This window comes from Adiantum capillus-veneris, chromosome 2 (assembly GCF_014529385.1).
Source record: "Adiantum capillus-veneris isolate H3 chromosome 2, ASM1452938v2, whole genome shotgun sequence".
NCBI classification, from domain to species: Eukaryota; Viridiplantae; Streptophyta; class Polypodiopsida; order Polypodiales; family Pteridaceae; genus Adiantum; species Adiantum capillus-veneris.
In genome coordinates, this window is record NC_140932.1 from 106,877,891 (window position 1) to 106,900,998 (window position 23,108).

At 44.4% G+C, this 23,108-nt stretch overlaps 1 protein-coding gene across 1 annotated transcript in view; it reads right to left on the minus strand.

Moving 5' to 3' along the window:
• Positions 1–21,906, minus strand: part of LOC147463346 (uncharacterized) — a 35,768-nt gene extending 13,862 nt beyond the window's left edge. Inside the window, exons 1-6 of the mRNA XM_086528585.1 lie at positions 21,726–21,906; positions 21,523–21,659; positions 18,785–18,892; positions 18,653–18,704; positions 18,506–18,568; positions 18,367–18,420 (exon numbers count right to left, since the gene is read on the minus strand). Of these exons, the coding sequence (XP_086384711.1) occupies positions 18,367–18,420; positions 18,506–18,568; positions 18,653–18,704; positions 18,785–18,892; positions 21,523–21,659; positions 21,726–21,878 (567 nt within the window). The 5' untranslated portion in view covers positions 21,879–21,906. The remainder of the gene's footprint in view (positions 1–18,366; positions 18,421–18,505; positions 18,569–18,652; positions 18,705–18,784; positions 18,893–21,522; positions 21,660–21,725) is intronic.
• Between the last annotated feature and the right edge of the window lie 1,202 nt (positions 21,907–23,108).

Below are 23,108 nucleotides of genomic sequence, written 5' to 3' on the forward strand. Positions count from 1 at the left end.
CCAGAAGGTGCCACTTGGCACATTTATAAGCATTTTCCCGTTTCGGGGTTGCCGTCTGAAAATATCCCAACCGGTTGCCTAGTTGACTTCACGGCAGAGTAAGAAAATATTCCCCTTGTCATTCCGGAGGTAATGACGTCAACACATTTTCAGGTCCCAAAATAGCAGTTCCCTAAATTTTAGGAGATGCTGCCATTGTATCTTTCTAGGTCATCCGACCCTCTTTGTACACTGCGGCCACATCCAGAACTGAAATGTAGCCTCTGTAGCAAAGGATTCCACTTTGGCTAGTCAATGACCCCACTTGGCTAACCATAGTCCTTGTCCAACCTTAGTGCTCTCTTGCCCTCAGGCCTGGACTCCCTCTGGACAGTTCCACACTAGCTATGCAATGCAAGGCAGTTAGATTTCCCGAGGGGTGTTTCCAAAAAGTGAAAGTAAATAGATAATAAGAAAGAAATCAACAAAAAGGATAGATAGTAGTCACACGCTGGTGACAGCTGAAAACGCTAGGGTAAAGTCATTTAAAAATACTAAGTGAAAATTGGCTAAAATAAGGAAAATAGGTCTATGCATTGTAAAAATGCTCTTGATAGGTTGTGATGAAAATCTGATGATCATGCTATGTGCAACCAGAGGATATGCATCTACTCTGAGTCTATGGACATGCACGGTCTGCGAACAGACTCACAAAATTGCCAAATCACTTCCTATTCTAGACTGACTGAACTGAACCCAACCCTTGTCATGAAGTAGCTTGTCCACGTACACACAGGGTTAGACGTGCACGTGACGTCCCCTCCTTTTCAAAGTGAGGTACGGGTACCGAACTGTATGGCATCAAGTAAGATCGCCAACAGCGTCTGGAATCCTGGAAAGGACTCTTCGCCGGCCCACTCTGTTGTGTGGGTCATGCGATACTTGACCTTTATATAGGTTTGCAATGCTTGCTTCTTTGGGCTACGCCGAAAGCGACACAAAGTCTTATATGGCTCCTTCAATGCTTCAACTTCGTCGATAGTCAGATGTCTACCTTCTTCAAGAATCTTCGAGGATGAAAATTCATGAAACCACTTCCAACACAAAAACACGAACATACCCATTTCATGTAGAGTGACTGGAAAAATTCTAGTTTCCTTTAAAGACTGTGCATGCAATGTAGATGAACAAAGAGACGGAGTGCCAAACCGTTCATCAAACACACTCTTCGCCGGCCCACTCTGTTGTGTAGGTCATGCGGTACTTGACCTTCATATAGGTTTGCAATGCTTGCTTCTTTGGGCTGCGCCGAAAGCGACACAAAGTCTTATATGGCTCCTTCAATACTTCAACTTCGTCGATAGTCAGATGTCTACCTTCTTCAAGAATCTTCGAGGATGAAAATTCATGAAACCACTTCCAACACAAAAACACGAACATACCCATTTCATGTAGAGTGACTGGAAAAATTCTAGTTTTCTTTAAAGACTGTGCATGCAATGTAGATGAACAAAGAGACGGAGTGCCAAACCGTTCATCAAACACACACAAACAATGAATTCGAAACTTGTCTTTCTGATCTAAATGAATCAACTGTGGCAAATCACAATGGAAATGCCGATGCTTGATGCTCAATCCTTCTTGTGTTCTTTCGGATACTGTGTCATGCCAAGAAAGAGACATGGACTGTGAATTCCTTGAATACAAACATTTCAGCTTTTCATGAGTAATCCGCATACATCCGTGCTCATTCATGACTGAATCTTGCTCAGCGTACAATATGTCATGCCTTTGAAAAGGGATCACATAAGGACAGTGACTAAAATACAGGAAAGCATCATAAATGAAACACTCGAACAATGCGTGCTGACTAATCATTCGTACACATAATACTTCCTGTGGGGATTCTTTGGACCTCGACTCGAGAGCCAAGATCGGTTCTTCGTGATTGATCGAATCTATAATGAGGTTAGCTTCACTAGACAAAGTATCAACTAAACCATCATCCCTGTGAACAATCACATCATTATCCTGCAAATCAACATGCTTGTGAGTAATCACATCTTGATCATGAAAATCATCATGCTTATCATCTCGCTTATCATTATCATTCAAATCCTATGTGTCATGCTTTGGAAAATAAGAGACTGAGAGAGTTTTCGTTTCCTGATTCTGTTCAATCTGTGCCTGCACATTAGAAAAAAGTCGAAACAACTCTTTCATGTGTTGGTCGCTCATTGCTTTTCTTGCTTTGGTCCCGCGATCAAATTCTGCTTGTCTTTCTTCGCGCTCACGATCCAATTTGGCTTTTCTTACTTTGGCTTCCAAGCGTGCTTGCTCGTGCTCACGCTTTATGGTTGCCATTCCTTCTTCATATTTAGGCTCTATGGCTGCCATTCTTTCTGTTGTTCTTTCTTCGCGTTCTAACTTCCTGTACATCATCATTTTGTTGAAAGCCTCCAAAGGAGTTAGTGCAATCCTTTGTGTAGATGGGAGGGAGGAGGGTCGGAAAAACCTCTTGCTGGAAAAAACTCTTCTTCGCCACTCCCATGCTCACCACCTCCATGCGAAGTATGCATTCCGCTTCAGGTGATGACCATCCCTGAAATCTTGGGTTCTTAAGTTCACGAGGAACTTGGGTTCTTGTGGGTCTTGGTTCTTGGGTTCTTGAGGTTCTTGACTTCTTGAGGCTCGTGAGGTTCTTGAGGGTCTTGAGGTTCTTCTTTAGCTTGCAATCTGTGTTAGAGAAGGATCTTCTCTTCACCCGAGCTCTTCTCCTTCCCGCGGACGCACCCCTTGGCGGCCTTGCGCTTACACCAAGGTTGCTTTTTCCCACCTCACGTAGATTGTACGCCAAGGTTGCTTTTGCCCACCTCACGTCGATTGGCCGGCCGCTAAGTGCACGGTCCGCTCTCAATGAGTGAAAAGAGAGACAAGGGGAGGCTGGACAAGCCCTTCTTTCTTGGGTTTCCTGTCACTCTTCAAAAACACGATTAGGAATCGACACGCCCAAGAGGACTTGGGTTACGTGCGGCCGCAACAAGCCAAAAAAAAAATTTGCGGTTCTTGTGGTTCTTTCCTTGAGTGATACAGAACACTGCCAAAGCTCTGATACCAATGTAAGGTGCAGCGGAAGTGAAAGTTGAACTTTGCTCACGATGAGTGCGCCGAACTGTGCTCAAGGGTTCCTTTTACTTACAGAAGGGAGAGCCTTTCGTTCCTTCGTGAGAGAGTGCAAAATGGACACAAACAAAGTGGTGAACACTTTGAATGAAGGTGCTGAGACTGAGAGATAGAGAGAGAAGAATACGACACCGAAATGTTGTCAAACCCTCCTCCGAAGGCCCCACTCTCTATGGCGAGAGCGGTCTACTATTGATTGCACAGATCTCTACAATGCTTTGGACTTGCCGACAATGTCGACGACGATGAGGACGACGACAAGACGGATTGAAATCTGAAAATGCTAAGGCTGAAATCTGCAAATCTTTATCTGCTGAAATCTGACTCTATGTCGGTGACGATGTCGATGGCGATGATGCAACGACGACGCGCTGAAAGCGTTTTCCAGGCTGAATTTGCAAACTCCACTGGATCTGACCGTGCGGCGAGGACCTGCTGCGCGAAGGTGAGATCTGCGAGGTTTGGGACTTCTACTGATGTGTTTGACTGCTGAAAACTGAAAACGCTGGTGCAAATCTGAGCCTTGTCACGAAGAATCTACAAAATGCTAGTAGGTTGTGCTGATACAAAAACGTTGGGCTGAATTGGAGTCTTGTTGCAAAAACGCTAGTGTTTCTCCTGGTCCTGCTGTTGCCGGCTGCTCTAAAATGCAAAAACGTCAAGGCTGATATGGGGATGAAAACGCTAGGCTTATGAATGGTTGAAAACACTAGGGTCGTTGCGGAGGGGGAGTCTTGTTGAGAGGGTGCCTGTTGAACGCTGTATTCCTGCTGCCTCTTCTGCCAGAAAGTGCTAGCGCTAGGTTTCTTATGTACTTGCTTATCAAAATTGCCCTACCTAGTTCCCAACCAAAGTCACTTAAAAATAATAAGTGAAAATTGGCTAAAATAGGGAAAATAGGTCTATGCACTGTAAAAATGCTCATGATGGGTTCTAATGGAAATCTGATGATCATGTTGTGTGCAACCAGAGGATATGCATCTACTCTAAGTGTCTCAACATGCACGGTCTGCGAACAGCCTCACAAAAGTGCCAGATCACTTCCTATTCTAGACTGACTGAACTGAACTGAACCCTTGTCATGAAGTAGCTTGTCCACGTACACATAGGGTTAGATGTGCACGTGACACGACGTTTTGGGAGCATGCCCCAAAACAACTAGTATGATGAGGAGTGCCACAAGATGAGAGCCAAACTTCAGAGGGAGGTGCTTTTGGGGGACATCACTCATAGACAGTCTCCGACTGCCTTCCGACAACTAGTGCAGCAAAAGAAGAGGGCATTTTTGGCTCGACTAGAGCAAGATCTATATCAGCTATTCTTGAGTCAAGACTCGAGTGAGGCATGGCGACTCTTTCATGAGCACTTCCCCCCCTCTTGCCATTACTTCTACAGAGGCCTGGGGCTAGTATGCATCATCTCTATACACACTTCCTGGATAGCCGCCTCTTCCCGACCCCCCCCCCCGAGCCATGCCTACACACATGTGCTTTTTTCACCACTGAGATGGTGAAGAAGGCCATTGATAGGATCTTCTCGCACAGCTTCTAGCAGTGATGTTCAACCGTGCCATGTGGGAGGGCTTGCCTGATACTTGGAGTTTATTACTATTGTACCTATCTTCAAGTCGAGAGACCCTATGGAATTTGGGACCAGGAGGACTTCGATACAGCTGGCACAAGAGTTGGGCACTAAGATGGCTTTCTATAGAGGCCTGCTTGATACTTGGAGTTTATCTACTATTGTACCTATCTTCAAGTCAAGAGACCCTATGGAACTTGGGACAAGGAGGACTTCGATACAGCCGGCACAGGAGTTGGGCACTAAGATGGCTTTCTATAGAGAGCATCTTCTCCAGCTTACCGAGGATGGTTCTGTGACGAGGCCCAGATACATGGAGTCATAGACACCCACTTATCTCATGGGATACGATGTGCTATTGGCCAGATACGCACATCTTCACACCAGCTTTGGGTCGAGACAGGTAGATACAACGGAGTATCAACAGAGGCCAAGACATGTCTCCTATGTCACATGGAGCCTGAGACAGAGTTGCACTACACATGCCACTGCCCAGATTACTATGAGATACGAGTCCGCTTTCATTGTCTGTTAAGAGAGGGCTTTGGACCACTCTCTAGAGTCATGCCGTATGAGGACCATAGATGTCTGGTTGCTCGAGTTGCACAGACACAAAGAGAGCCTGATGGAGGAGAGGCTAGCCAATCTCAGAGACAGATCACAGACTTCTTTAGAGCGGGCACTGGGTAGCCGGAGGAGCACCTACCACAACAAAGCTCACATTCTCCTTACACCTGAGGCACGCTGATCAACCGAGCAACCGAGCTAGGGAGATCCAGACGCCCACCACTGCAAAGGACCAGACAGCAGCGACAAAGGCTGCATTAGAGGATTCGGGTCACTTTGGCCCGACATGCACGACGCTCGGTCAGACTACTGACCATGGAGGAGATTGATGAGATCCACTAGCGACAGATGATGGATCTCCTGTGATTTAGCTCTTTTGAGGATTGTACACCCTGCTCATCTTGTACCAACCTTTGTATCAGCTCTTACCCATTATATCCCCACACACACACCCACATTGTGTTGTATTAGCCCTCATTCACTACTTTCACCCTCCCTACTCATATCCTAGACAGTTCCAGCTAGCTGCTTAGTTCACATCTAGCAGTTTAGGATTCTATAGTACCCCTTTTTTCAGTACCTTTTTATTTTTGGTACTCAGACATTGTATCAGATTCACCGCGTTGTAACTTTTTGGTCTCATAGGTCATTTTGGCCTTTTGAAGACATTAATTAATATAACATTTCATCTCATCTCATCTCATCTCTCTCTCTCTCTCTCTCTCTCTCTCTCTCTCTCTCTCTCTCTCTCTCTCTCTCTCTCTCTCTCTCTCTCTCTCTCTCTCTCTCTCTGCGAGAAAGGGGGCTGTATTCTGTTTTCAAAGGGACTTCTGGAGATGCCCAATGGGAGGAAGTACAAAAGCAAGATAACAATGTGAAGGCTATGTAAATGCCAAGGTGCCTTGTACGATGAGTGTAAAATGAACCACTGGGGCGGTGCATAATGGCCTTTCTCTCACCTTGAAACTCCAGTCTGACGTGACGCCCATGATGGCTAGTCTTGACAATCATAAATACTAGAGTCCCTTGCTGTGTAGCAATCAAAAAACACCCACCAACACTGATGAGAAGGTAAAATAGTTTGTCCCCCATGAAGCCATGCCAGTCAGCTAGAATAGTCTCATCAATCTCTCTCACACGAGAAGCACCCCTCTGCGAACCCTATAAGTGAAACCAATAATCTATGCACCAACCAAGGAAGCATCTGACAAACGACGTAAAGATCTTGCCGGCACGTAATCCCATCTAGCCCTGTCATTGTGAGTCCTCTGGCATAGCTAACACCCTTCTAAATCTCTCTCTCTTGAATAACAGGTCTTGAGTTCAACTCTCCTCGCCAAATAAATTTTTAAGGTCTCTTGGGATAGTTTCCCACGACATTAAAATTCTATCTTTTTCTTCTTCTTATCCTTCTCTCTCTCTCTCTCTCTCTCTCTCTCTCTCTCTCTCTCTCTCTCTCTCTCTCTCTCTCTCTCTCTCTCTCTCTCTCTCTCACACACACACACACACAAAGCAAAAGTGGGCCTTGTGACCCTTTGCCTTACATAAAATCGACCATAGATCCATATACAAGAAATATGGGAAAAACCCTAAAAGATATACATTGAGATCATGGGCATACAAGCCAAAGGATACATCAAGGGATAAGATACTCTAATCAAAACATGGGGTTGAAGCTCTCTGGCTGTAAGAGACCTACACAAATCTGCCAAAAGCTTTGTTCGACTCTTGCAATGGAGCAAATGCCAGAAACAAGCATGTCCAGCGCTAGCTCTTTGACTGATATAGCAACTCATAGCATTGGGCTTCCTCCTTAAAAATCTCTCAACCGGTGCATCAGTTGACTTTGTAGCAGAGTAATAAAATGTTCCCCTTGTCATCTTGAAGCTAATGACGCGAACAGATTTCACGGCCCAAAATAGCAATTCCCTAATTTTTAGGAGATGCTTCCGTTGGGCTCCCACTGGTCATCTGACCATCTATCCTCATTGGGACCGCATCCAAAAGTGCAATGTGGCCCAACTGTCGGATACTTTCTATTGGCAGTCACACCTTGACTTTAGGCCTTTATTGAGTTCACTTCCTAGTATCCACCAACTTGCTAAGTGCGACGGGGGGGACCTAATGATCCTGCTCTGAGCCTAGACATCCTCTTACCATACGAATTCCAGTGCCGACCACTACCCATCTGCGGGTGAAACTACCGTTCACATTGGCCATGCAATGTCCGACCGTTTGCTACTTCAAGAAGAGGGTCTCAAAAATAAAACAAAACCCATTGGAAAGAAACCAACAACTAAAGTTAGCAGTTGCCACGTCCTCGTGACATAGTTAACAGTTGCACGTCCCCGTGACAGTGGCTCACTCCTCAAAAAAATATCTAGAAATCTCCATGGGACCACAGGTAAAGAAATGGGCGAGTAAGATCTCAGGGAACGATGCAAAACTTGATGAATAATCAATCTCCTCATCATAGTGAGGATACCCACTACCCCCAATAGTGCCTGCTGTAAGACGATTGTGACCAGATCTCCAAGGAATCGAAGGGCTACTGACCTGGCCTATCTAGGGGCATCTCAGGTTGATCTTGAGCTGCCTCCGACTGCTGGTCTAGCTTTGTCTGTCTGTCTAGTTGCTCTGGACATCCTCTCAAGCCTAATCTAATAACCTCTCTTAAGGAGGTCTGTTTAGGGGCTACTATCTTTCATCCAAACCTGTTGCTAAATTAGCTTTATCTGAAAAAATATATATTTCTAAATGAATTATTGGATTTATATGTGAGAGGGTTTTTCTTGCTTGAGACGTCCGAGTACAGATATTTCTAGTACGCCATTTAGAGAAATTACGGGAAACCTGTGAGCGGGAATATTTGTAGGCCACCAAGAACGGGTAATTCCGATACGTCACATTGGATGGGTGACAAAGAGCATCGAAAAGAAGTATTCAACCATCCGGATTCCGGATAGACATCTCTGATGCATCAAGGGATGCGTGACATAGAGCATCGGGAAGGAGTTGTTCCGTAAGTTCGGTGAAAAAGGACTAAGTGATGGGTATTTCTAGTGCGTCACATGGAGGGTGACGAGAGCATCAGAAAGGGATTATTGTCACAAAATGATGATGTGGCAGTACTGCCCGACTAGATAGTACGAACAGCAATATAGACAGATGACGTGGCATGCTGTACGGAGCGTTGATGTGGCAACTGTACGGACGTCCATGAAACGCGCTGACTGCTGATGTGGCAGACTATGAGGAATCCCACTTTTTGCGCTGACTGCTGACGTGGCAAAACTGTACGGATTCCGAAAATTGCATTGATGCTTTTTGGGGAAAGATTTTGGAGTCAATTGCTTTTGGGACTCCTTGCTTTTGAGTTTACTGCTTTTGGGGCATCCTTTGTATCAATAAATAAGCCCCGAGGGCCTCACTCTTCAGAGCATCTGGACGTTAACTCTGAGAGCAGAGGTCCCACGGGTAGTTGTAACTTTGCTCTATTGTTAATATTAAAAGAAATACCAAAAGGGGCGCCAGTTTTTGGGGCCAATACCTCCGGGCACAGAACTATGTCGGGCCGTGTCGTCTCGAATTGAACTGTGATTTAAAGTTGTGAAGTATTTTGAGTGATTCTCTTGTGTGTCGTGTTGGATTCTCGTCTTGGGGGTGCCCAAGCCCGTGACAATGGTATCACAGCATCAGGCGTGTGCTTTTCTCAAAGCATACCGGTCCTATCGAAGAGGAGACACGGCACTTGGGCACTTTGGAACTTGATATTAAAGAATCTTCGTGTTCCGACCCCGAACTTATTAGCGGCTCCCATCCTTACTTCATCGCGCATCAGACGTGCTCCCGTCTTCATCGCTCTGTCTTACAGGGCATAAGCCATAAAGAATCCCAAATACATGGGTTCAAACGACGAATCCCGCAAGAATCAGACGAACCCTCCTGATACTTCTTGAAACAGGAGGCGGTACTGAAAATTCAAATGGATTAGCAAATCATGAATACGGGCCACCTTGGCCTTCACAGTATCACTCATGGAGATGCAACGTCAACAACATGTTGATGAGTGCGCAAAGCAGATGCTCCAGTTTGCCAAAATGGGCCTGCTTGCGCTGAACCTACAAATAATGGTCCATATACCATCATTCTGTGTTGGCATTCTTGGCATATCAAAGATAAAATCCATAGCAATACTTTCCCATGGCTTATCTAGAATAGTATGACCCTCAGGCCTCTCCGGCGACAACCGAGACGGTAATGAGTTAGAAAAATAGTCATTAAACTCTCGCAAAAATGATGACCTTTCTTTATCTAGCACATATAAATTTGACTGACAATTATCTGAAACATCACATGCAAAAATCAAGTGCGCAGAAAGATGATTCTTAATTACAGAAGTGATAGTCAAAGCACATACAATAGGGACAAACTCCCCTTTAAGCTTTACATCCAGGATGTGGTTTTGCCCCTATTACAAAGGGTGATTTTCGTGTTGAAGACATCCAACACTCCATGTATGCGGAACATCCACGGGATTCCCAACAACGCATCGCACCCTTCCAATGGCATGATGTAAAATTCCTTTGCGTCCACATGACTGAATATGCAGACGAAGCTTTCCAATGATAGGCGTAACACATTCTAAGTGGCCAGGACATGCCAACCCTGCCTCTGCTGTGTACCCCATCTCTTCAGCTTTGATGCCCAATTTGGCGGCCAATTCTGGTGGGATAAAGTTTGCTTTTAAAGAAAATAAGTGATGTCTGGCCTCTGACTTTACCCCACGCTTTGCATAGCTCACTGGCATCTGAGTTTGGCCTATCACCCACCATATCTGGCACTAACCGGACCGTGGGTTTGGGCTTCTTCCCTTTCCTATCCTCTGAGTCAGCTGGCCTCCTCTAGGGACAATCTGCAACAAAATGGCTAGGCTGCTCGTATAAAAAGCATTTGTTCTTAGTCATTAAAGCCTTCTTTTCCTCGAACAACTTGCGCACAAAAGGCTTCCTTTTCTTTTTCTTGGCCTATCCTTTAGAAGTCTGGCTGAGTCCTTGGCTTTCCCTGTCTTTTCAGACCCCTGGGACGCTTCAAGAGTCAATTTCACAACGTGCTTTTTTACTGAATTTTTCTTTTGTTGACCCCCTTTCACGTTGCCCTGAAACCCACCGTCCTCTCCCTTCAACAAGGCATGACCAATGTTGGCAACTTCCATAAGCTGAGTGAGGGTAGCCACTCTGTTCTTTCAACAGTAGTCTCGAAGCCCTTTCGACAGCCCACAACAATACTTCTCAATCTGCTCTGTCAGTGGCACAAACTTGTAGGAGGTTACTGAGAGCAACACTTTACAGAACCTTTGGTTGTACTCCTGTATGCTCTTGCAAGCAGTTGCAATAAGTTGGTGCCAATCCTTCATGACATCGGCTTCAAATTCATTTGACAGCCATACCCATGTGGCGGGTGCCTGTCCTTGCATCAACAGTGTCGTCCACCATGTAAGCACATTGCCTTTCAAGAAAGTGGTAGCTTTCCTCACCTTGGAGGCTTCTGTAAAATTCCCCCCTGCATAAGCTGTATCAAACTGCTGGCCTTTGCCTCATCCTCAAAGCCGCTGAAAGTGTCAAACTTCAGCGTTGCACCACCTTCTTTGTATGCTTTTGGCTTTTCAAGTGCTCCCAAATTATCATAGGGAACCTTTGGTTGTACTCCTATATGCTCTTGCAAGCAACTGCAATAAGTTGGTGCCAATCCTTCATGACATCGGCTTCAAATTCATTTGACAGCCACGCAGATGCAAACATTTGCTTGGAGTATACCCATGTGGCGGGTGCCTGTCCTTGCATCAACGGTGTCGTCCACCATGTAAGCGCATTGCCTTTCAAGAAAGTGGTAGCTTTCCTCACCTTGGAGGCTTCTGTAAAATTCCCCCCTGCATAAGCTGTATCAAACTGCTGGCGGAAAGTAAGAGCCTTTGCCTCATCCTCAAAGCCGCTGAAAGTGTCAAACTTCAGCGCTGCACCACCTTCTTTGTATGCTTTTGGCTTTTCCAGTGCTCCCAAATTATCAGAGGGAATTGTCTGCAAGATGGACATTGTGATAGGGATCATCGGCGGCCCTTGGCCATTGACATTTTGCGTCACTTGTGCCATATGCGCCTGCTGGTCGGAAAAACCATCCATGCCAAAATTGCCCTGTGGCACCCCAAACTGGCCCTGATTGCACCGAAACCCTTGTTGCATGCTAATGTTACCATACATGGGGTTTGACATCATGCCTTGCATACCCCCAAAGACTATTCCTGGCATATATTGCTAGTTTCCAGGCGCATAACCAACCATGCTCTGAAACACGGATCCACCCCCAAAATACCCAGCATGTAGCGTGGGTGGTGGAAAAACCTGTTGCATAGCTTGGAAACCGGTTCCCTGTCCATTTGATGCATCATTTGGACTTTGAAAGGTGGCTGGCTGAACTTGAAAAGCTTGTGGAATAGGCGTCCTAACCACCTATTTGTGGACAGAAGGAAGTTGTCTTGGAGCCCCAACTGACTCCGCAACATGTGAGTGCTCCCTGCCCTGCTGAGACGCACAAGGGACCTAAGCTTGAGCCTCAACAGACTCTACTACATGAGACAGTTGCCTTGTCTGCTGTGACACTGGTGGGGCTTGCAGAAATTCCATAAACCTAGGATTTTGCACCAGCCGAGAAAACACATTCACAGCGGCAACCAACTGTTTTCTAAACGCGTCCTCATCTAGATGCCCAGTCATATACCCTTGACCTTGTGAAGCATTAAAATCAACAAAAAGTACAGAAATGGGTGGCCGTGAACTCTCGCCACGCTCGAACACTGGAGGAGGAACAACCTGTCTGTCCTGTGAAGAGGAACCCTCCTCCCTAGCGTTGTTTGTCGTATCAGCCATAGTGTAATTCCGAGTTCCTATGCTCTGTGTCTTCGCCGCAAACCAACCAAGGCTCACTCTTTAAGGAGAAAGTGATTCTGTCCCGACAACGGAACCATGAAACGGGCCCGTAGGGCGGTAGACTTTAGCTTTCCCCCGAATCTTTACTTAAACTTTACGACACAGAGAAGCTTCACGAATAAACCTATGATTGGAATTTAACACTTCAAACAAACACACGGCTTGGCAGCTAGAGTGCTTCCAAGCAGACAACAACACTCTATAGGCCTCAAAGACTGCGCCCCTTTCGGTATTTCTTTATTCTTATTGCAAATAGATCCGAATGCTTTCACCTAACTCTCACCAAGCTGTGCAAACCTGTCCATGGCTGTAATTACACGTTTTTGACCCAATTTCGCCAACATAACGGCACAAAACCCCTGTAGGTCAAAAGTACACACCAACAACTAAGAATAGTGGTTGCCACAACCTCTTGACCCTCTTCCTCATTGGAGATTGCTTGGATCTGCGGATGCCTTCTTACCTGCTGCAGCCCGAATCTTGGCCATTCCCTCGCCACATTGAGTGCTCCCATTGTTGTCCATTATCGGCTTCATCATCATCTGCGTTTTAAACCCTGCTTTACGTGTCAGATCTGCATTTTTGCAGCCAATTTTCAGCCCTTCATTCCTCTCACATTAGAAGCACAAATCAGCCCCAGATCTACCCCCTTGGTGGGCATCAGCAACCCATCCAAAGGTGCATCAAGATTCAAATCAGCCCTTGACATGCTTCATCTCGAAGAGTTACCACAGTGACATTCCCCATTCGAGTCGGTAGAGTCTGCATTAAGGTATTGCATGTGTGTACATTCCATTTATGCAATCAAAAGCAAATCCCACATGGGCAACGGTGTGGGGCCCCTTGAGAGGGTTGGTTGGAACCCCATCCGGTGTCATTCTCCTCCTCTCTCTCTCTCTCTCTCTCTCTCTCTCTCTCTCTCTCTCTCTCTCCACATCTCTGACTCTCCCTCATCTCTCTTTAAAAGGATCCATCATTCGTGCTAAGTAGCACACATCAAAGCAAGGAAAGAAGTAAAGCGTTCTGACAATTCGTTGTCCTCTAGTTCCAAAGAGGATGAGAAAAGGCGGAAGAAGCGGAGAAAAAGCCAGAAAAGCGGATTTTTTAAAAAGTCTATGGGAGGCCATCTGGCAGTTCAGAGGAGGAGAGTTCGTCCACTTCTGACGATGAAAAAATAGACCAGAAGACCAAGAATTTCAAAGATGGAGGTCAATCAGGTTTGATCGGTTTTCAGGCTATTAGGACACCCATCTAGCCCTTGAGTTTATACAATAGCTTGATGTTGCCCTCTCGGGAGGTCGGTTCTTGGAACGCTCCAAGGTGCAAAGGGCGGCATCTTACTGGAAAGGAAATGCATGGACATGGTGGTCTACTTTGTTGTTACGCAGAGAAGCACCTATGAAGTGGGTAAAATTCAAGAGAGTTTTCACTTCAACTTCAATCTTAGAAGAATATGAAGAAGATGTCATCACACCTTGGCATCGTTTGAGAAATGAATAAGAAAGACACATTGGACAACTATTGCCAGAGAGTTAGGATACCTTTTTGCCAATGTCCTCGTTTTCAAAAGTCTGATTCTATTCAGAGACTTATGGAACATGCCAAGCAAGGTTTTGAAATGCATGCCAGCTCATTGACTTATTCTACGAACATGCTAGTGTTACCTTCTTCAAGTGAAGAGATGAACCGGGGGAACCGAATGAAAGTTCATCAAATATTCTCAAAAAGTAAGGGAATCAAATGGTAGTGCATCCGAGGGTTCCAACGAACTAAGGGAACCAAATGCAATTTCATTAGAGGACTCCAGAGAACAAAGGGAATCAAATGATAGTGCATCTCAAGTTCCGATGTCACGAGGACGTGGCAAAAGCTAACTTGAGTTGTTGGTTTCTTTCCGATAATTTTTGTTCAATTTTTGGGACCCTCTTTTTGAAGTTGCAAATGACCGGACATTGCGTGGCCAGTGTGAAATGGCCGACGGCCGAGAGTTTCACCCACAGTCGGGAAGGGCAGGTCACCACGAGTTGGTCGGGCTAATCGGCACTGGAATCCAAGCAATAAAAGGGTGTGTAGGCTCAGTTCAAAGTCATTTAGGCCCCTCGCTACACTTATAAGTTGGTGGGTACTAGCGAATTAACTCAAAAGAGGCAAACTGGACACATGGCGGCTCCACATGTACTTGCCAGGTCTGCAAGAAGAGGAGGCGCCCATTTCAAGAGAGGGGGCTGATTTTTTGCTTCAGTGTGTGTGAGTAGTGGGTGTAGGTGACTACAGTTTTAATGGAAAGCTTGCCTTCTCCCTTGCTCTATGTAGCGCGACGATTTGCTCTCGCGCATCTCTCTCTCCCCTTTGCACATATGGTAATGCCCCACTAGTTGGGCTTCTCAGATGACCATGTACAGTCCTGGGGGTTTATGCACATTTGCCAAGGCAAGAGCCTTCTGTACACGAACCGGATTAGCTAATTGCTAATCCCCTTTAGGTACGCACAGTTTCATCGCGAAGGAATGCAAGAACGGAGAGTTTTCTCGCGTGAAAACTCGTCCAATTTACTAGGGAACTGTCCCATTGCATGCGGGAGCACCTAAGACACGCGTAGGCGTGCTCGCTCCGCTCGAAACGGTCCAAAACAGAGAATTACAGCCTGCTGTGTTTTTCTGCAAGTTTAGGGTTTCGCACCTAAACTGCAGGGAAGTGCCATGGGAACCTCGGAAAGGCCTTGGGAGCAGTAGGCACCTAAAAGTGGCAAAACAGAAAATTACAGCATGTTGAAATTGACCTGCAGCTCACTGGAAAGCTTTCATTCCGCAAGGGAAAGTGTCCTTGAAGTGTACTTTTGACCTACACGGATATTTGCGCCGTTATGTTGGCGAAATTGGGTCAAACCTGTACTTACAGCCATGGACAGGTTTGGACAGCTTGGTGAGGGCTAGGTGCAAGGGTTCGGATCGTTTATTTCATCAGGGGAGCCTCGGGAAAGCATTGGGTGCTTGTACAGGCCATTTTGGAGAGATTTCCCACAAGGAATCTCATCTAATTCAAGGGGCAAGTGACCCTACAGGTGCAAGAGCTCAAGGGCTACCCAGAAAAGTGACCGGCACGCAGATCGGAGCGCAAAAACAGAGAATTCAACGAGCTGCAATTTCTCGCCAAGTTTTGCAAAGCGCTCTAAAGTGAGTGGAAAGTCAATGTTGGCTTGGGATTTTGTCTGTGGAGACTTCTACTACGGTTATGTTGCCGAAATCGGGTTGGAGTAGAGAAATTTGAGCTCGATAAAAAGTGGGACATCTTGTGGAAGTTTACACGTTTTTCTCAAGTATAATAAGAATAAAGAAATACCGAAAGGGGTGCCAGTCTTTGGGGCCAACAGGGTGTCGTTGTCTGCTTGGTAGCGCTCTAGCTGCCAGGCCGTGGTTTGTCTTGAAGTGTTGAATTCGAGTCGCAGGCTTATTCGTGAAGTTCCTTTGTGTCGTAAAGTCTAAAGTAAAGAAACTTCAAGTGAAAGCCAACACCTACCACCCCAACAGGCCGGTTTCATCCGACGAAGCAGGGAAATCAACTGATGGTTCATCAGAGAATTCCGACGATTGAGATTGAAATGCTAGCGGATAGGGGAGACCAGCAAGGCTACCAACAAGTCCCAAGGCACAAGAAAAGAATAAAAAGGGAATCAACTGGTAGATCAAAGAATTCCAAAGAGCCAGATTGAAGTGTCAAGGACAAGGGAGGCCAACACGGCTACCAATAGGTCATGGGGCACAGAAAAAAAGAACAAAAAGGTAAGCTAGGTCAACCGGATAATTTGGTCGAGAGTACTTTTTGGCCCTCGATGCAAAGTGGACGGAGAAGGAAAACATCGCAAATTCTTTTCGAGAGAGAGTTGTACCTTGAAGCTTTTGGAATAGTAGCAATGTCTATGCCAAAAGTTACAGATCAACAAGTTGAATCTCGTGCGGTGTGGACTACCAAGAGGGGAGCCACTTCACTCTTTTGTCACAGATTGAATAAAGTCACTAATTTCTCTTTGAGAATTTAGGGATACTCATAGACTGACAATATTTTGCAGAATGACTTTATGACTAGATGTACATTGAATTGAAAATTTCCTTAAGACGTGTGCTCTTTCGTGTGTGTGTTGTTAGAGACATGGAGAGAAAGTTGAAATGGCTACAACATTGTCTAATGAATGATTCTTAGTGCATCTAGACATCTGTTAAAGATCAGCAAGATCTGGATGTGATGGCTAAGTGAAAGAGAACTGAATGAGATTCTAATGCATCGAGATGTCTATCTGGATGAGATGACTGGATACTGTTGTGTGTTCATCAAGAGTTCCAGAAGGATGCGATGGCTAATCTAGGTGCATAAAGAGTTCTAGACAAAATGAGAGGGCTAGATTGAATGATTGAAACACGATGTCCAGTGTGAACTAAGTGTGTGATTTTGTGAACCTCATACTATGTGGATGTACTCTCTTGTGGGATGGTCATGGGGCATAGTTTGCTTGATTCAAATGTGAAAAGAAAGGATATAAATATGATACTAATAAGATTTAGTAGATCAAGACATCCGTGAAAAGATCAGCACAATCTGGATGCAATTGCTAAATAGGTTACAATGATCATGATTTGTATCTGAGACCCTCGATAGAAATGTGAGTGATCAGTGACTTATGTCTTTGTAGAAGTGTTGGATTGGTGGAGTCTGGTGCATGGATACAAAGAGTCGGTGTCTACTGAAGAAAGTTTCTATCCTATGGCTGGATTGCAAGCGTAATCGAGGGCAATTACAATTCTTTCAAGAGGGGGGAATGTCACAAAGTGATGACGTGGTGTGCCCAACTGGAAAGGGATGGCTAGGAGGACAAGAGAAACTGAACTCAGCAGAAGTTTTACCAACTTGCAGATTTAGATGAGAAGCATAGAGGCGGGGTCAAGATTTTCAAAAAAAATAAACCCAACTTAAAGAACTTGTGGAGCACCTACCGAGGGGCCTAAAACCCTAAAGATCATTGGGGCCAATGCGTCTTGGCTTGGAACTCCGCCGTGCCGTGTCCATTCTCTCTCTCTCTCTCTCTCTCTCTCTCTCTCTCTCTCTCTCTCTCTCTCTCTCTCTCTCTCTCTCTCTCTCTCTCTAAGTCCAATGATTTTACAGTTTTTGTTTGTGTTGCTATTGATTTCTCGCTTGGAGTGTCCAAGCCTGTAACAAAAATATCATGTCATCTCATTATGGATACATGTCTGCATGCGTGAGATGATGCTGCAATACTTGTGGCGAGGTGAACGGCCGGATCCATAGCAAAGGGACTGATATGGGACCAAGCCTCTCATAAACTCTGGCACAATGAGGCATCATGTAACATGAAGCAAGAATCCGTGATACTCGTCTAGGTCCAGAGGATACATGAAACCTCAATTGCAAAGAAATCGACGGATGGTTGGACAGTACTATCATAGGCTAGATCGTGATTGTCCCCCTGTGAGAGGTTGCCCAAAGGACAACATCGAATCTATCTAATCTCTTTGATAGCCATCCAGACTGTCTTTGAAAACCCCAAAAAAACTACAATGACTGCAAAATACGAGGCAAGGAGGTAAATGCCATGCATCTACACATCAAAAACTGCAAAGAGAAATCTGTCCCAAGCTTCTCTCTCAAAGGGTGCGATAGAAGGTAGGGCAAGAGACACAATTGCTCGCCAATCCTTTGCAATCACTACATTGTTGAAATTAGTCCATAATAGGCAACACATCCCCAATCTATTGCCAAAACCAAGCCCTTGCATAAGCTCTAGTCCAGCATACACACAAATAATTCCCCCTTAAGCATTGTCAACCTCCAAAGAAACCTACATAGTTCTGCTCCTGAACCAAAATGCCATGATCAAGAGAGAGAGATTGTGTTGTAACTCAATGACAACAACCGTATCATATCATGTCAATGAAGAAGTTTGATGAGCTCCGACTAAGTGATCCCCACAGCCTGTGAAAGGGCTGGCTCATTTGCACATAGATACTTAAGTGGCAGGAAAGCAATCATCAAACATAACAATTCATATCTTAAAAGATTCTACCTTGCTTCCATTGAGTATATAATCTGTGTTTCCAGGCTTCTGACGTGCCGTAGTCTGCAATTTAGCAAGCAAGTAGAAAGGGTATGAGAAATCATTAACCTCCATAGGCCAGAATTAATAGAAATGAGTCAATGAAGACCTGCAAAGAAGCTGCGTCACTGCCGCTTCCCGGTTCAGTCAAGCAGTAAGAAGACAAAAGTTCCTGTCATCTTTTTTATATCAGAACCACTAGAGGTAGCAGTTAGAAGAACATGACAACAGATACACTTATGAATCTGGAAGCTACCATTGTGGTGAGCCTTGGCAACCACTGGGCTCGTAGCTCTTCTGTTCCAAACCTGCTACGTTTCAAAGAGACTCTAGTCACGATGTTGACGAAAGAAACAGCTGAGAGACAACTGGTGTGCCAGAAACCGACCTATCGATGAGGGAGCAACACATGTTATGGATGGTTAAATATGCAGTCGTACTCACATCTCCATATGCCAAGGTTTCGAATATCACAGCTCCATCTGCTCTTGTCAATCTACATAACAACAAAGTTAAGATTACCTTAGTTATGTTTGAAATCCTACTAAAACCCTACACTTGAGCACATACAATCTAGTGAGAGCACTATCCCAAGAAAATGTTCACAAGAACGGTGCAGGTAGCATATAATGATGTACATACTGTTATACACCATTAGGCCAGAAAAGTTTGAAGAAGGCTTGCTGATCCAAAAAAAAAAGGTGCAACAGGTAGTCACCAAAAAGATCACAACAGAATGGGTTGCAAAATCAGCACTTGAGAGCACATCGGCACCCTGTAAGTGGCTCAAATGGGCTGCCAAATAGGGGGCAGCTAGTGCAATTGATGGCATGGAGGATTGCTATCAATTGCAAGCTCCTAAGATAAGGACAGCATGGGCAATAACTCGGAGAAGGAAACCCACAGCCAAACAGAGGCCAATCTGCATAAGATGGAAAATATGAAAGAAAGATCAATTTACTACAATGGCATTCTCCCCCAAATCTCCCAAGTCATGTAGAGGATGAGTAGTCAACCTTCGGGCCTTTGATAGCAGAACAGAGAACAGAAGTGCACACAATGGCGACAATGACAAGAGAGGCAATGGGAAGAGGTGTCTGATAGAATGATGCACTAACTTTAGCATAAATAACAAATGGCAATAAGTCCATGAAACATAAAGGTCGCATATGCTTAACCTGAAAGCCAATCTTGAGGACGGCCCGAAAATGAAGGCACCCAAAAACAATGGAAAAAAATTACCCAAAATGGACATGCAGTGCTAGACTAGCCAATACAAGCACACAATGCATCCTAAGTGGTGATCATACACTCTCCAACATATCTGCCTGTTTCCTTTTTCTTTGTTTCTTTGTTTTTGGGGAGGAGGGGAGGGTGTGGGGGCCGGGGGGGTGTCCCTAAACATTTGTAATCCTCTGTATGTAAATCTCTTACATAGCTACCTTTCATCAGCTTTTCTGAATTGTACCTTCATGGGCTCTTTTGAAGTTTCCCACCATCCAAACAAGGTGAATAGTCACAGTGGATGATGGGAGATTATGTGCGGTCCCCTAGTTGATACCTCTCTTAACACTAGGTTGGTAATGGGACACTTTTATGTCCTATTAAGTGACCATTTTCCTTGAATTATGTCAAGAGTTTCAAAATGGATTTTGAGGTGCAATCCATTTAGAAAGTTGTCTCATGAGCTGAAAAAAACTTGACATTTTTTTGAAAGATCAATTCCATGTTTAATCTTGTCCTTGCACAACATTTCCCAACCTAAACTGTGTGAAAAAACGGGTCCTGTTTTTGGCTTTTTTCAACTTTTTGCAACTATACCACTCTAGAATTCATGTTTGTGAGGTCTATAATGCTATAAAACTATCTTTAGTAGTCCTCAACATGTCTTGGTGCTTCTAGGGAGAAATAAATGTTAAAGTTGTAAGTTATGACCAAATTTTAAAAATTATCAAATCTTGTTTTTTACCAAATTTTAGCTCTTCTATGATTTTTTTGGTGGCTTTCATGATATCCAAATGCAGTTTTGATTTTGTATGTCACATATTGTAACATAAAACTTATATTCCTTGAGTTTTGGGGCACCTAATACCCTATTTTGCATAGTACACAACACTGGTTGATTTTTTCAATTATAAAAAAAAACGAAACATTCTAGTATATCAAGTATAGCTTTTTCAATATTGCTAGTTTCTTGTGAGAACTATATGCATTTTGTCGGTAGTAACCATATCTAATCATAAGCATCAAATTTGGCTAGATATTGAATAATATCTATTGAATTTTACAACTCATAATGTTGAACACAGTTTTCTCATGTTTGTTGTATTTAGCACTTCATCTCTGTCCCCAAGATTCCCCTTGGTAAGAGATGTATTATTCTTTTGAAATGCTCCATGGCTCCTTATAAACCTAAAGGACAACAGGGAACTAAGAAAACATGCATATATTATTTGTATTGAGCATGGCTATAGAAACTTTGATGATAGGTTTGCAGAATGGAAAAAATTCAACTTTTTTGTACTTATTTCTTTTAGCAAAACAAAAAATAGTGAGTGAGAAGCAATCATATGTTCTGATCACCAACCCAATGAAGTTAACCAAGGAATTTATCTCAAGTCCTACAAAAATCCCTAATCTTATTTTCATGCAACAAAACATAAGAAATGGTTATTTTGATGAAAATGTACTGGTTCATCAACTTTGGAGGCTTGGTGTGACCAAAAGATGAGAAATTTTACAAGTTTCTTAATTTTTCCATGTGTAGTAGGCCTTGAACTATAACCTCATGAAAGGATTTTACAAAATGAGTGGATCTACTATGGTTTTGGAGGGTATTTTTCAAAACCTTGAAAGGACACTTTTATGTCCTGTTAGGTTACCAACCTAGTGTTAAACACTCCATCAAAAATAAGAAAAAACATTAAGTTTGTCATGCGGCTATAACCCAATGGTCCACAATTGTTCTAGAGAGTTACAGGAGTTTACTAAGGAATTGTGTAGACAAGAAAAACAAAAACAAAACAAAACAAAAGGTTTTGAGCATACACACATACATAGTGTACCGATTTATTTTGTCAACTGTAACTTCTTTATATTTAGATTGAATGAAGCAACTGAACTCACTTGGAGCCACCAAACTCAGGGCAGCAGAAAATGCCACCAAACCCCAATGTTGCAGCCTTGCGCAGGATGTCTACTGGGAAGTATCCCTTGCGATCCCACTCTGCTGCGGAAGGCATTAACTCTTGCCGTGCAAAATCCTGCAGCAGATTGAGACATGAAAGAGTTGCGAGAGAGATGTGGAAGGGGAAAGCAAAGACACATACCGAGGCCAGTTGTCGAAAGTGAAGCTGGTCTGCAGAGAGACGATGGGCGTCCCATTGAAGTGCGGGGGACTGAGAAGCGAGGCCCCTGCTGTAGGTGCAGTTGCATGCTTGGGAGAGGGCCCTCCTCAGCGGCAGCAACTTCGAGCAGCGCATGACGCCCGAGCAGAATTAGAAGACTACTACGATCGAAATTGAATTCAGAAGCCTAGTACTAGTACGATCGAAATTGAATCGAAGCTGAGTCAGCCGACGCAATCTTTTTTTTTTTTTTTTTTTTTTTTTTTTTGTTTGAGAGAGTAGAACTTTGAAATTACAACACACACCCAACCCCCCGTAGGTGGAGGCAATCCGACTCTTAAGGTGAGTCATCCCAACCGGGTTAGGCCGACGTAATCTTGGTCTGCCACGTTGTCGTGAAAGCTATTTATAAGCCCCTGAAATTTGTGGAAATCCAGCGACACTAAAAATTATAATTTTGGAAATCCAATGACACTAAAAATAAAAATAAATAAAATGCAATTGAGAATCTGTGGACATCTCTCTCTCTCTCTCTCTCTCTCTCTCTCTCTCTCTCTCTCTCTCTGTGTGCTTCTTCACGGTGCCAACTCTCTTCTAGAAGCAATGTGGTGCTTCACAAGCATGAATAGCTAGTCGAGAATGAATGGGGTTACAACACCATCGTGAATACCTGGGGGTGTACGCGAGACGTAGGGAGAACTCACACGGAGATTGCTAGTTAGGGGATGTTGTAGAGAGTTGTCATGAGGGAGGGGAGGGCCTATCGACGAAGGAGAAAACTCATGCCGAGATTGCTAGTTAGGGGCTATTGTAGGAAGATGCGGGGGTGGGACGGGGACGGGGATCTTCCTAACTAATGTAATTTATTTCTGCAAACTGCCAATATGTATACGATCCAAAGAAATTCCTGTTAAGTAGAATCTAAACAGATTCTGTGTGTGTGTGTGTGTGTGTGTGTGTGTGTGTGTGTGTGTTTGTTTGTTGGGGCTAGCAACAGGCCGGCAGATTTGCATGGCCCTCTATGTATGCATACAAATTTTCCATTGGTTATATGGCAAGATTTCATATCTCTCGGATCCGCAGGCCAAAGGAAGGCAACGTAAGTTAAGGGCTACCTCAACTTACGCGAATAGTGTGCAGCCGAAAAGGGGAAGGGGGGGCACGTGCACTCGGACTCAGGAGACATGTGGGGGTGGGGGGAGGATAGAGAATATTGGGAGCATCTCACATGTAATGCCGATATGTCTGAACCACAACAAAAAAGGAAATTGCAAGATTCGTTTGCAACTCCTCTCTCTCTCTCTCTCTCTCTCTCTCTCTCTCTCTCTCTCTCTCTCTCTCGCAATTACTTTGCTAGGAAATAGG